Here is a 15,103-nt window from a genome sequence, read left to right as displayed (position 1 = left end):
GATATTCCTGCTCAGCTTCCTCACGCGCCTCTCAGTGATGCCGGGGCCGGAAGCTATAGTGGGGGAAATTAGTTTGTTTTCCTGGCACTATAGTTTCCCTTTAAAAAGCCTGCAGGGACATGCTATGGACACCAGAACCACTACATTAAGCTGTAGTTGTTCTCTTGATCTCTGATCTTTCTCTCCCCACTTCCAAACATAGAATGAGGAGGAGGGGGGCTGATTAGATGTCCACACAGCACAGTGACGGCTGTGATTGGCGGTCACAGTGATCAATAAAACACACATTACACGTCCCTCCACGAAGTCTTGCCTGGTGTTTGGGAAGGAATATTAAACACGCCATCAACTGGCTGAGGGTAGTGGGAGTAGAAAGGATCTCTCAGAAGAACTGCTGGAGGTTGCTCTATATACTACCTTTGCAGAGAGGGAGAAGGGTGAATGCTGCAGTAGGTTCATCTCTTGGTCCTCAAGTCTGAGACAATTCCCCATGTTCCTGTACCCTTTCTGTATTTTCAGTCTCAGATTATAAGGCCGAAGTTATGTTACACATACGTAATGTCATTTTTGCCTATTATTATACCTGCGTTTCATTCACAATTCCATTGGGACCCATTATAATAGAGCAAAACAGGCAAAGAGAGCGAGAGAGCATAAGCAACTACCTGAGACATCTATAGCTAGCCTGGCAGGTCCACTATGCTGATCACACATGGTCAATGGCTCGCATTACGGGAATCACTGGAATTCACCTTTATTTGGAAATTGCCCAAATTGTTCATTAGGATCTCTAGACCTCTGTCTCTTGGGATGTCTGTTAAGAACATTTCTAATTTTGAGTATTTTTTTTTTTCCAATAGATGGTTCCATAAACAGAAATGAAATCAGTGAATATTACACTTCAGTTTCTTCTCCGGATTTTACAACCAAAGATAATAAGAGAACAATTAATCAAAACATGAGTTGCGTTGCAGTCAGTACATCAAGCAGTAAATCTTTGAGTCGTGAAACTACAGAATCCGAGAAAGTAAATCTCAGAGACATTAATACGCCCATAGAACATATACAGACTGAAGATCCATCCCCTCATATTAAGGAGGAATCAGACTCACGTGAGGAAGGGAATCTCCCAGACAATTATACACCCACAGAAGATGCAGAGATAGAATATCCATCTACTCTTATCAAAAAGAAATTGGCTTCTTGGGAAGAAAAACGTCTTGTTGATGCTTCAGTTTATACAACCAAGGGAGATACACAAGTGGACTATACATCAAAGTGTGAATCCGCATCAAATGAAAAACTAATTCTCAAAAACACTGATATTTGTATATGTACAGACCATAAACAAACAGAATGCCCACCTGACCATATTAAGGAAGAATCAGCCTTACGTGAAGCCAGCACCAAAGTTTATACATGCACAGAAGATAAACAGATGGACTATGCATCAAATTTCAAATCTGTCTCACACAAAAAAGAAATACTCAGAGACGCTAACAATTATACACCCACAGAACATGCACAAACAGAGTATCCATCTACCCATGTTAAAGAAGAGTCTACTTCATATGGAGTTGGAAATCCCATCCCGTTGGACCTTCTTACCCCCACTTGTCATACTGGAATACAAAACCGAGGAAATGGTCATTGTTTTGATGGTGCTAAGTTTCCATCTACAAATGTATCGCTTCTTAAACAGCACAGAGTCAACAAAAGAAGCAAACTGACCAGTTCAGATTACATTGGACTTGAGTGTTTTAAGCAGAAATCACATTTTATGACTCATAAGAGAGCTCCCACAGGAGATAAGGCATTTTCTTGTTCTGAATGTGGGAAATGCTTTACTCAAATGACAACTCTTAAGATACATCAGAGGATTCACACCGGAGAGAAACCATTTACATGTTCTGAATGTGGAAAATGTTTTAGTCAAATGACAAATCTTAAGACCCATCAGATGATTCACACAGGAGTGAAACCATTTTCATGTTCGGAATGTGGGAAATGCTTTGTTCAAAAGTCAAATTTTAAGAAGCATATGAATATTCACACAAGAATTAATTATCTTGATCAGGACATAAACAATAATTTTTTGTAAACCTAAGACTTCTTACATATCAAAGGATTCATGTTGGAAAGCGGTTTTTCACTGGGTTATTCACTAAACATTGGAGTTTGAATAAAATCCTGCAGAAATACCATTGTCCATTCCCTCTTATTTAATTAATTAATTATAGCCTCCCACCTAACAGCCATGGGTGGGGAATGGATGGGTTATTGGGTCCATCCTCTGTATATTATAATTACGGCTCCCACCCACTGCCAATGAATTGGGACTGGGAGGTGGACATTAGGTCCTCCTTTTTAAGTCTTATAGTAGCCCCCAAACACTGAGCACGGATTAGGGCAGCAGGGGATATAAGAAAGTTTCCTGTACCCCCCTCGTAGTTTATTTTCTTACCGTTCACAGCCTATTAGCCACAGTGGGAGAGCAGGGGATGCACAGTAATCTGTCCATCTCTTATTACTTTTTTTAAAGTCTGATACCTGTCCTTATTTCACAATAAATTGCCCAGTTACTTGTTTAACGTGTTCTGGCATATGGAGGTTTAATCCTCCCTTACAGTAATATAGTGGTCTTATTACATATGGGTAGTCACCATTTAAGATGTCTCAGGAATTGTCTTTCATAAAGAAATGTTCCAGGATAGTAAATAATATTTAATATATTTATGACACAGGCGTATTGTCTATTCTGTTTAGATGTTTGCCCCAACCCCGAGGCTCTTTAACAAACAAAAAAATAAATAAGAGAGATTACTCCAATCTGTAGTTACTCTTACAGAGAAGCAGTGGGAGGCCGCGTGCATGCGCGGCAATGATCTCACTATAACCGCAATGCTTCTCTGTAGGAAACACCTTTGAGTAAGCACACTACAGCTGTCTCACAGCTTTCTAAAAGGGCAGATTTCTTTTGAAATATTTGTAGTTTGGTTACTCAAGGATATGAGCTGTGATTGATTAATGTGTGCCAATGCCTGAATGGACTGGGCACAAAGGAGCAAATTTGTTTATTGAAAAAAACGTAATATATATTTGTTTTGTTTTGCATACTATGCAAGAATGACAATGAATGTTTGTGCCAAACGATTGACCTCAGTAACCACCCCACCCCCCTATTACATAAAACATATGAAATACAACAATAATTTCCTTATCTTTATTCCAGGACTGTGCCATTGTCCTTGCAGCAGCCAGATCTGCCTCATTTGTGGTCATCAAGCTTTACTGACTTTGTATCCAATCAAATAATTCTCATAGAGAAACATTGTATATGAAAAACACGTGTACTGCACTACACCGATCAAACGCTTCTCATAGCGATGCATTGAATCCAACGTTTATCTATTGAGAAGCATCAAATGCTCCATTGTGCTTGCATGTGGCATGCCTGCCTACTACCCATTACAATAAATTGTATTCATTATTCTACAGAAAAAAAGGATACAACTAAATTATATATAAATATATATAATTTAGACAGTGAGGGAGAGAGACTATTCATGTGTATGTCTTTATACCAGGGGCACTCACTGAATTTTTCCTTTGGAACCCTTTGACATAATGCACCAACATTGTTGAACTTTCCCCCCCCCCCCCCCCCCAATAAAATAAAAAAAATGTGCGCCGTAGCACAAACCTTTTGGTGTGTGTATATATACACTAATTTCTACAGATAGTACACAGATTGTAGTACTTAGGAGCAGGTGTTCTTCTGTGTGTAGAGTTGGTGTTTGTATAAAGTTTGGAGTTAGAGCTCTGGGGTTTGTATGTCATGTTTATGTTTGCAGGGGTGTATTTGCATGTTATATTGGTGTTTGCTGGGATGTCTACACAAACACTGCCACATACATTCTTACACAGACATACATACACATTAACAAACAGCAACACACAGAAACACACTGACACATATACACACAGATACATACACTGGCAGATACACTTACACACAGATACACACTGACATGCAGATACGCACACTCACATACAGATACACACACACACTGACACAAAGTAAGATATATACACACACACACACACACTGACACAAAGATGCAGATACAAACACTGACATACAAATAGACTATAAATACACATTCTTGTGTATTCTTCTGTAAAGAGACATTTGAATATACATACATCTCTATAGATAGGCATATACACTTATATGGCTCTATACAGAGACATGTGCTACTCCATGCCCAGGGCCGATGCAAGGATATTTAGCTACACAGGCGAAGTTGCCTTTATCACATGCCCACCCACCCCTTCCCGTTGCTCCCCAAAACAGTGTACCATCACTTGTTTGCCCCTTAATCCCCCTCTAGAGTTTCTTACCCCTTTTTGTGTTTTTTTATCATGTCTTTAGTGTATCTTATCACCATTTTGTCTTACACTTCCCTTTGTGTGTCTCTTTCTCCCCATTCCCAGCTTTTCTGTGTGTCCCGTCATCTCCTACAGACCATTTGCATCTCTTTCTCCCCATCCCCTCTGTGTGCCTCTTCCTCCTAGCCCCTTTTGTGTATTTCTTTCTCCCCTTCCCCACCCCCTCTACGTCTCTTTCTCCTCTCAGCCGCTTTTGTGTATCACTTTCTCTCCATCCCCTCTGTCTCTTTATCCCCCCCAGCCCTTCTGTGTCACTTCCACCAGCACCTTGTCTCTTTATCCCCATAACCCCTCTGTGTCTCTTTGACTCCCCCAAGCCCCTCTGGATGTCTCCCCCAGCCCTTGTCTGTCTCTTTTTACCCTTCCCCAGCCACTATCTGTCTTTTTGTATCCCCTTGGCCCCTCTGTGTGTCTTTTTTTTTTTCATCAGTCCCTTTTGTATGTGTCTTTCTCCCTTTTCCACCCCCTCCGTGCGTCATTCCCCCCAGCATCTTGTCTCTTTCTCCCCAAACCTTTCTATGTCTATTTTTGTGTCCCCAGACCCTCCATGTGTCTCATTCCATGTGTCTCGTTTCCTCCCACCAGCACCTCCATGTGTCTCTTTCCTCCTTAAATCATTCATGAACAATTTTGCAGTGTGGAAGGTGCATCATCCTGCTTAAAGAGACAGTTGCCATGAAGGAGCATCATTGCAATGAAGAGGTCTACATGTCTGCAACAGCCTCTAGGTAGGTGGTATGTGTCAAAGTAACATCCACATGAATTCCATGACCCAAGGTTTCCCAGCAGAACATTGCTCAGACAATACTGCTGCCTTCACCAGCCTTTCATCTCTTCTCAGGTAAATGACGCACATACACAGGGCCGTCCCACTTGATTTAAAAGCAATCATGATTTATCAGACCAGGAAACCTTCTTCATTTGCTCCATGGTCCTGTTCTGACTGTCACGTCCCCATTGAAGGTGCTTTTGGTAGTGTATATAGATCCTCATGGGCACTCTTACCAGTCTGCGGCTATGTTGCGCTATATGCAGCAAACTAATGCACTGTATGTTCTGACACCTCTCTAGCATCATCTATTTTTGAGCTACAGTAGCTCTACTGTGTGATCAGACCAAATGAGTGTCAGGGTATTTATATCGGCAGACATTTTGTGCTATGATAGAAATTAAAGTGTATATTGCCTAAATCATTGCCTAAATCATTCTGAACAGAGCAGACTCCATTTTGTTATCTTCAAGCTAACAAAAGACACAAGATTTCTATCCTTTCTGTAAAACTAACTACTTTGCCAGAGCTAAGGAATGCTTAGTATATACAAACCTGTTGATAAGAGATGAGAACGGGGGATGGACAGACTGTCTAAATGCTAATGGAATATAATCAATTCTAAACCCAGACATTTGTGACAGAGAAGATTAAATAATGTAATTTTACTTTCAATATTGTATAACGTCCCATTGTAAGTTTAGGGGTCATACTTAGTTATAACGGTCATATTAGAAATTATAGCAGAATTTGCCAGACACATAGTCTGAAGAAAACCCAAAGAAACTCTTTGATCTGACAGTAAACTTAAATTATAAATAACCATAAAGATAAGCTAAATGACGTCAAAATAGCCACCAGGAAAAGTTAACTCTTTCCTGGATAGGAATGTTTAGTGGGACGAGACTGCCCTCTATAGACCAAATACTTAAATTGCTATCTGGAAGGTAACCACACCTCCAGTTTTTCTATTGGTCTATAACCTAGTGAATTTTCCCTTAAAAAGTTAAGACAAAGGGAAGAGGGGGAGATGCAAAGAGGTATGCAGAGGAAGCAGTTGGAAGCAGGCTAAGTCAGGAGACAGAGAAAGAGACCCATGACATTCAAATACCTGAGAACATCTGATGAGAACATCTTTTTAACTGGTAAATATACTGGTTTCATTTAATTAATCTAAATTAGTTAAAATTTTCTAATAGCATGATATATGACTGGATAAATCACGATCAGATTTCGATATTTAGAAATCTTAGTTAAATAAGAAGTACATAATTAAGCATTCTATTCTGCAGATAGAAAAGAATAAATATGTATTAATGTGACATATCACATGTTAGCATATCGTGGTATTTATCCAGGTGTATTGATTTGCTATAAAATATCTGTTTAGGCAAGTTAAAATTCTGCTTATAGAACATGGTAGATTACTCTTGGTGGATGGTTCCAGGAAATGACTAATGAGCTGATATAAATGTTATTTTATTTAAAATCACATGAGAATAGGTCTTAATTACCTAGGTGGTCTAGCCAGCTAAAGTTTTATGGCCTTAAGCTGCAAGCTCTGTATCTGTGTGTAAGTTTTACTTTCGTTTCTCTGTGAAGCCCATCATAAATCATTGTCAGCCATTGGGAGATGTTTTTATATTACCATTTGTATTGCATACTATGTTATACTGAATATTCATTGATTATTATCACGCATGTTACATATTATTATTATTTAAATTGTCACAATAAATTGTATCTATTTTTATAACAAATTGTGATTTTTATTTATGTGGAATACATTTCACTTACACGATAACGATCTTTGGGATCTGAGAATTGCAATAGTGGCCAATTCTCAACTGTTTACTATTACTATCCCATAAATATCCCCACATGAGTTAACCTTTGCTCCCCACAGGCATCAATGAGCCTTGGGCGGCCATGACCCTGATGCTGATTCACTAATTGTCCTTTCTTGCACCACGTTTGGTAGGTACTAACCACAGCATACCAGGAACATCCCACACAACTTTCCATTTTGGAGATGACCAGGTTGTTTAGCCATCACTATTTGGCCCTTGTTACTCAGATCTTTTCGCTTGTCCATTTCTCCTGCTTCCAACACATGAAATCCAAGAACTGACTGTTCACTTGCTGCATAATATATCCCACCACTTGACAGGTGCCATTGTGCTGATATAATCCATGTTATTCACTTCACCTGGCAGTGGTTTTAATGTTGTGGCTGATCAGAGTATATATAAACCAAAACAACGAGAGCACTCGTGGAACTTGTGCGAAAAACATTTATTAAAAAACTATTATAACATACAGAGTCAAAGGAATTCCAGGAAGATGAACCACTGAAAGCTGCACACCATCCAGGAGAATAGTTGATGGAGAAACATGATGAATGGCTGTAGAGGAGTACCCTTAAAGGACCACTATAGGCACCCAGACCACTTCAGCTCATTGAAGTGGTCTGGGTGCCAGGTCTCCCTAGTTTTAACCCTGCAGCTGAAAACATAGCTCTTGGGTGGACGGATCTCTCCAGTAAATCCTATTATTTCTGGTTTGGGTGGATGGATCTCTCCAGTAATTCCTATTATTTCTGGTTTGGGTGGATGGATCTCTCCAGTAATTCCTATTATTTCTGGTTTGGGTGGATGGATCTCTCCAGTAATTCCTATTATTTCTGGTTTGGGTGGATGGATCTCTCCAGTAATTCCTATTATTTCTGGTTTGGGTGGATGGATTTCTCCAGTAATTCCTATTATTTCTGGTTTGGGTGGATGGATCTCTCCAGTAATTCCTATTATTTCTGGTTTGGGTGGATGGATCTCTCCAGTAATTCCTATTATTTCTAGTTTGGGTGGACGGATGTCTCCAGTAATTACTATTATTTGTGGTTTGGATGGATGGATCTCCCTAGTAATTCCTATTTTTGGTTTGGGTGGACGGATCTGCCCAGTAATTCCTATTATTTGTGGTTTGGGTGGAGAAAGCTCCCCAGTAATCCCTATTATTTGTGGTTTGGATGAATGGATCTGCCCAGTAATTCCTATTATTTGTGGTTTGGGTGGAGGAAGCTCCCCAGTAATCCCTATTATTTGTGGTTTGGATGAATGGATCTGCCCAGTAATTCCTGTTATTTGTGGTTTGGGTGACGGAAGCTCCCCAGTAATCCCTATTATTTGTGGTTTGGGTGGACGGATCTCTCCAGTAATTCCTATTATTTCTGGTTTGGGTGGACGGATCTCTCCAGTAATTCCTATTATTTGTGGTTTGGGTGGACGGATCTCTCCAGTAATTCCTATTATTTCTGGTTTGGGAGGATGGATCTCTCCAGTAATTCCTATTATTTCTGGTTTGGGTGGATGGATCTCTCCAGTAATTCCTATTATTTGTGGTTTGGGTGGACGGATCTCTCCAGTAATTCCTATTATTTCTGGTTTGGGTGGATGGATCTCTCCAGTAATTCCTATTATTTGTGGTTTGGGTGGACGGATCTCTCCAGTAATTCCTATTATTTCTGGTTTGGGTGGACGGATCTCTCCAGTAATTCCTATTATTTGTGGTTTGGGTGGACGGATCTCTCCAGTAATTCCTATTATTTCTGGTTTGGGAGGATGGATCTCTCCAGTAATTCCTATTTGTGGTTTGGGTGGATGGATCTCTCCAGTAATTCCTATTATTTCTGGTTTGGGTGGACGGATCTCTCCAGTAATTCCTATTATTTCTGGTTTGGGTGGACGGATCTCTCCAGTAATTCCTATTATTTCTGGTTTGGTGGATGGATCTCTCCAGTAATTCCTATTATTTCTGGTTTGGGTGGATGGATCTCTCCAGTAATTACTATTATTTGTGGTTTGGGTGGACGGATCTCCCCAGACCCCAGTAATCCCTATTGTTTGTGGTTTGGATGGATGGATCTGCCCAGTAATTCCTATTATTTGTGTTTTGGGTGGAGGAAGCTCCCCAGTAATCCCTATTATTTGTGGTTTGGATGGATGGATCTGCCCAGTAATTCCTATTATTTGTGGTTTGGGTGGCCCTATGCCTTCACACCATGTGTAGTGAAGAGAAGATAATTAAATCTGAGTAACACAGTGCAAAACTGAGCTGGGGTCCCCAGGGAAATCACCAAGCCTCTCATCCAGGACCCCCTAACCACCAGCGACAATGCTACGACAATGCAGCGACAATCCAGGACCCCCTAACCGCCAGCGATAATGCAGTGATAATCCAGGACCCCCTAACTGCCAGCAATAACCTGAGCCCTTCATCCAGGACCCCCTAACTGACCACAATAACCTGAGCTTCTCATTTAGGACCCCCTAACTACCAGCAATAAACTGAGCTTCTCATCCAGGACCCCCTAAGTACCAGCAACAAGCTCACAATGTCTGCAATAACCCCCCACCACAAGCTCCACAACTACAGCAGGTTACAGCTAATGTAATAGAGAAGTTTGAATTCCCCATTTCACTGTACATTAATATATATTAAAGGGACACTATAGGCACCAAGACCACTTCAGCTCAATAAAGTGGTCTAGGTGCCAGGTCCCTCCAGGGTTAACCCTGCCTGCTGTAAACATAGCAGTTTCAGAGAAACTGCTATGTTTACATTTGGGGTTAAGCCAGACTCTTCCGGACAGCCACTAGAGGCGCATCTGCGACGCTGGAGTAATATTATGCCTTCATCACGCAGAGCGTCCATGGGAAAGCATTGAAAAATGCTTTCCTATGGACACTTTGAATGCGCGTGCGGCACTGCCGCGCCTGCGCATTCGACTTTGCTGATGTCAGACGGGGGAGCTGACGTAGGCGGGGGAGGAGAGGTAAGGGAGCCCAGCGGTGGAATAAGGTGAGTAACTCATCTTTGTTTTATGAAACATTCAATTATCCCAAATGAACATGTTTGATAAAAGGCAGTAACCATTTTTACAGCAATAAACGTTATCAATGTGTCAGTGAAACTGAAAGTATTTTCCAGCACGGAGAATGGTGTGAAGGGTGACATGTATTTTGGTTAAACTCACCAGCCAGATTTTCTCAGTCCTCCCTGGTGAGTGGCGCAGTGTAAATGTTCAGTTCTCTGGAGGTTGTACACATACATTTGGACAGTTAACCAAAGGAGAAGTTAGTATGGTTTTATCGAGTAGTTCTTAAAATAAGTGGATGTGGATCCTCCATAATAGTCAAACCATGTGCCAAACTACAACAGCCCATCTACTGAACATTAAAGGGACACTATAGTCACCCAGACCACTTCAGCTCAATGAAATGGTCTGGGTGCCAGGCCCCCCAGGTTTTAACCCTTCACATGTAAACATAGCAGAGAAACTGTTATGTTTGATACCGGAGAAACTGACGGAAGCGAAGCACAGAGAGATGGACACAGGTTTCTTCAGGAAGGAAGAGATTCTTTATTGGATCACCGATCGGGACTCAGAGGGACTAGTGTCACCAAAATACCACAAGTTCTGAGTCCCGGACAATAGTGCAGGCTCCTTATATAGGCACATAACTCCTCCCATATTAAGCTCCACCCGCACATTCTCTTAACCAATCAATACAAATAAGAATTAACTTCCTGCTTGACCGCATGGCTTGTCCAGCACAATGGAGGAGGGGAATACTACATCCTGTATTCTTGCACATGCTCCGTACACTACTGATCGTATCTTGCCTCGTGCAACCAACTGATCGATACGTCAGCATATGCACGTACACATGCCACGTGGTAATCTCGGCCTACTAAATTTATTTTTACCGAGATTCCACCACATTCCCCCCTTTGATGCCTCTTGATATTTCACAATTACTTGAGGCATCACTTAACCTTGGTTTGCATACACCGCAAGTTACCTTGAACCAGACCAGACTTATCTTATGATGTGAATCTTTTAACACTCATCTTCCTGCATTGGTTCTCCCTGATCTAGAGCCTTATACTTATAAATCGCCATTATCTGTGCAGCAGCCTTCCTCTCTGCTATATTTTCTATCAGGCTTTGCACAGACCTAACTACTAAGGGTATAAGACACGGCAGGAGTAGACACAACATTAAAATCAGTAGGACTCCACCTACCACTGCCTTAAGCCCTCCAAACCACTCATACCAGCTACCAAACCAACTACTTGGATTGTACCCTTTCCATACCTGAGTAGGCACATGCGCTAGTTTAACCATATGGCTAGTAAGCTCAGCTATTGCTTGCCCTTCGTCATCTATTTGAAGACAGCAATTGCTCAGGTTAAACTTCCCACATACACCTCCCTCTACTGCCAAAAGGTAATCCAAGGCTAATCTATTTTGGTAGACTGCTGTCCTCATCCTGGTGTTATGCTTCGCTAGAAGATTGAGCGCTTGTGATGTCTCGTTGGTGATAATCTCAACCACCGCCTGTAATCTTATAATACGGTTGAGCATATAAATAGGGGTTCTATAACCAAAGGTACCATCTTCTGCCCACGTGGCTGGCCCATAATAATCTATGATACGCTGGGGAGGCCATTCATCATCTTCCCAGGCGCCTATCTCTATGGGTCCCCTTTTCTTCCTATGATTCACATCATACACTTTAACACCTAAAGTCTCACCTGTTTCAATAGGTAACAAGAAGAAGGATGGTTTGAGCATACCCAACACACATGCCCCTTCCCAGTCCTGTGGCAACTCCGAATAGGCTTTCTTACCACAGATCCAGTACAAATTTGCTGGGGCTCTCCAGGTAGATGTGATGGATAAATCAAACCACACATCCTTTAAATTGGCGTATCTAGCAAACGGGTTAGATGGTTCAGAGACATTTGAAGCCGACCACCAAGTTGTATTCTTTGTATCATCATCATAAGCTTTTTGCCCTAGACAAGTTAATTCTCCTACAGAAGTGTTATACATTATTCCTTTCCTTGCTATGCAAACATAACCTATGATGGAGGTCTTTAATCTCCACTCAGATTTACCTCTAACACTCATATGATAATCGGCTTGTGTAGATATTAGTTGGTCAACTGCCTCAGAACCGGACATTACCTCCTTTGCTTCCCAAGGCCATTGGTCTCCCATGTTAGTACCTCCACACACATAGCAGTTGGTAACATTAAGACTACCGGCAATACTTTCGGCTAAATCAATAAACAGGTTTTTAGCATTATGGGGGATCTTATTATCTATACTCATCTCTTCATAAAAGGAATGGTATACTTGATGAGTTTGGGAGGATACCGTATCAGTCTCTATCCCTATAAACAATACTGTCCCAGTATCTAAACCCGTCCCGTATATCTGAAACCCAAATAAATTGCCATATTTGTCTAAGAACTTATCGGGGTTATTTATAAGTATATGGATGGGATTACATTCCATAGACTTACAATATGGGCTGGTAGGCAACTTAGTCACTATCATGTCTTTGTCTACTGTCTGTCCCCAAGTCGCCCACCCCACACAAGACCAATATGGGCAAAAGTTATAGTCTTTATTTGGGCATCTAGGACTCACATTTATTTTTACTACTGGGACAAATATATTTATCATTAGACCCATACGTCCTCTCCCATCTAAGATCCCCACATACATTCCACGGCTTTCTACCACTTGATATCGCCTTACACGCATCAAATAGCAGAACACCCGAAGAATGTACGGATTCTAACACCGTCTTATTAATTAGGGTCCCCTGAGGATCTCCATTCCTGAGAGTCAACCAAATTGTACGAGGTTGATACTCTGGACTGAAGCACTTAGGTTCTCCTACTCCTAAATGGCACACACTATAGTCTATATTTAGGTACCTACATCTCGATACATCTCCTTTACACTCGTATTGTGAATGCCAAATTAGGGTTTGGGAAATATGGTTACCTGTTCTCGTAGTCTTAATGCATACCTCACAGCTAGGAGTGTCGGTACCTCTACCTTCCTGAATATAAAAACACACATAAATAAACACTATCAAAAACACATCTTTCGCCGTCATCCTCAGTCTTCGTCCGTGCGAAGGCACCTCAGCTTCCAGGATGTAAGGGCTGCAGGGAATGGAGTTCTGCTCGTCTTCACAGGAGTCCCTTCGAGACTTTCCCTGGCTTATAAACTATACGTCGGTGGGCGGACAGGCTTTATTATGGCCTTCTCACTCACGCACCAAATCCCAAAAATAATAAAATTTGTAATCCACAATAATTCCTCGTTACTCCGACTGAGTAGTGCGTTTTAACCGGATCTTGCAGGGATTCTCTGGATCTGCTGTAACTTGCCAAGAATCGACTGCTGCTGGTTTAACCCTGGAGTGATGTATCCACGGAGTCACTTCGGCTACTTTTATCGCTGTAGGGGTAGACAAAAGAACAACATAAGGACCTCTCCACTTGGGCCCTAACGGTACATTATTCCACTCTTTAATCCACACTTGATCTCCTGGATGATAACTATGAACAGGGGGATAAATATTCACAGGTAATCTATCTTGTACCCATTTCTGTACCTCCTCCATAGTCTTACTCAACTCTACAACCTGCTGCCGGGTAATTCCTTCTCCCAACTGACTCAAATCCCCCCTTAAGTTACCAAGTACGGGAGGTGGTCGCCCATACATGATTTCAAAAGGAGAGAGGCCCATCCTTCTGGTAGGGGTACTGCGAATTCGCAATAGAGCTATGGGTAAGAGAACGTTCCACTTAAGTTGGGTTTCCTGACACATTTTAGCCAACTGGTTCTTAATAGTTCTATTCATTCTCTCTACCTTACCAGAACTCTGGGGTCTATATGCTGTATGAAGCCTCCACTTTATACCAAGCATATGAGTCAGTTGTTGTAGGCACTGATGAACAAAAGCTGGACCATTGTCCGATCCTATAGAACAGGGTAGTCCATATCGGGGTATTATTTCTCGTAGCAGGAATCTCACAACTTCTCCTGCTTTCTCTGTACGAGTAGGACATGCTTCTACCCAGCCTGAATAGGTGCACACAATTACCAGCAGGTAACGATGTCCACCCGATTTAGGCATCACTGTAAAGTCTATTTGTAGATCGGACATGGGGAGTCCCCCCATAAACTGGACTCCTGGTGGCTTTACTGGTCCTTGTCTTGCATTATTTTTAGCACACGTTACACATCTTCGTACAATGGCCTGAGTCAAGTTGGACAATCTTGGTATGTAGAAATGTTTTCTGAGAGATTCTTCAGTACTGTCTCTCCCAGAATGTGTCCCGTTATGATAATTTTGGACAATTTCTACCGCTAGTGATGCTGGTATAACTATTCTTCCATCTTCTAGCTGATACCACTTGTTCTCCAAATACTTTCCTGGTTCAGTCTTTAACCACTCCTCTTCTTGAGCTGTATAAACTGGAGTCCATTGGGACAGTGGAGTTGGTATAAGAGCAGCTATATGCCCCACATACTCCTGTCTTCCTGATTCAGCAGCACGCTTGGCTGCACTATCTGCCATCCGATTTCCCTTGGTTACATCACCATCTCCTCTCAGATGCGCTCGACAATGTATGATACCGACTTCTTTCGGCTCCCACACTGCTTCCAATAGTTGTAGGATTTCAGCTGCGTATTTGATTTCTTTGCCTTCTAAATTCTGTAGTCCTCTTTCTTTATACAAAGCTCCGTGGGCATGAGTGGTTAAAAACGCATACTTAGAGTCCGTATAGATATTCACTCTTAAACCTTCAGCCAATTGTAACGCTCGTGTCAGTGCTATCAATTCTGCCTTTTGTGCTGATGTTCCTTTCGCCAGTGGCCGAGCTTCTATCACCTTGTCTATTGTTGTTACTGCATATCCTGCATAGCGGATCCCTTCTTTCACATAACTACTGCCGTCGGTATAATATTGAACATCGGGGTTCTGGATGGGAAAATCACGAAGATCT

The 15,103-nt window shown here is 41.6% G+C and overlaps 1 protein-coding gene across 1 annotated transcript in view; it reads left to right on the top strand.

The window, feature by feature from the left end:
* Positions 1-2,201, top strand: part of LOC134575270 (oocyte zinc finger protein XlCOF7.1-like) — a 93,669-nt gene extending 91,468 nt beyond the window's left edge. Inside the window, exon 2 of the mRNA XM_063434534.1 lies at positions 861-2,201. Within this exon, the coding sequence (XP_063290604.1) occupies positions 959-2,101 (1,143 nt within the window). The 5' untranslated portion in view covers positions 861-958 and the 3' untranslated portion in view covers positions 2,102-2,201. The remainder of the gene's footprint in view (positions 1-860) is intronic.
* Positions 2,202-15,103: the final 12,902 nt, after the last annotated feature.

The sequence above is a fragment of the Pelobates fuscus genome, chromosome 10 (genome assembly GCF_036172605.1).
Source record: "Pelobates fuscus isolate aPelFus1 chromosome 10, aPelFus1.pri, whole genome shotgun sequence".
In the NCBI taxonomy this organism is placed as follows: Eukaryota; Metazoa; Chordata; class Amphibia; order Anura; family Pelobatidae; genus Pelobates; species Pelobates fuscus.
Note: the sequence above shows the minus strand (reverse complement) of the source record. Positions and strands in the feature narration are given on the sequence as shown.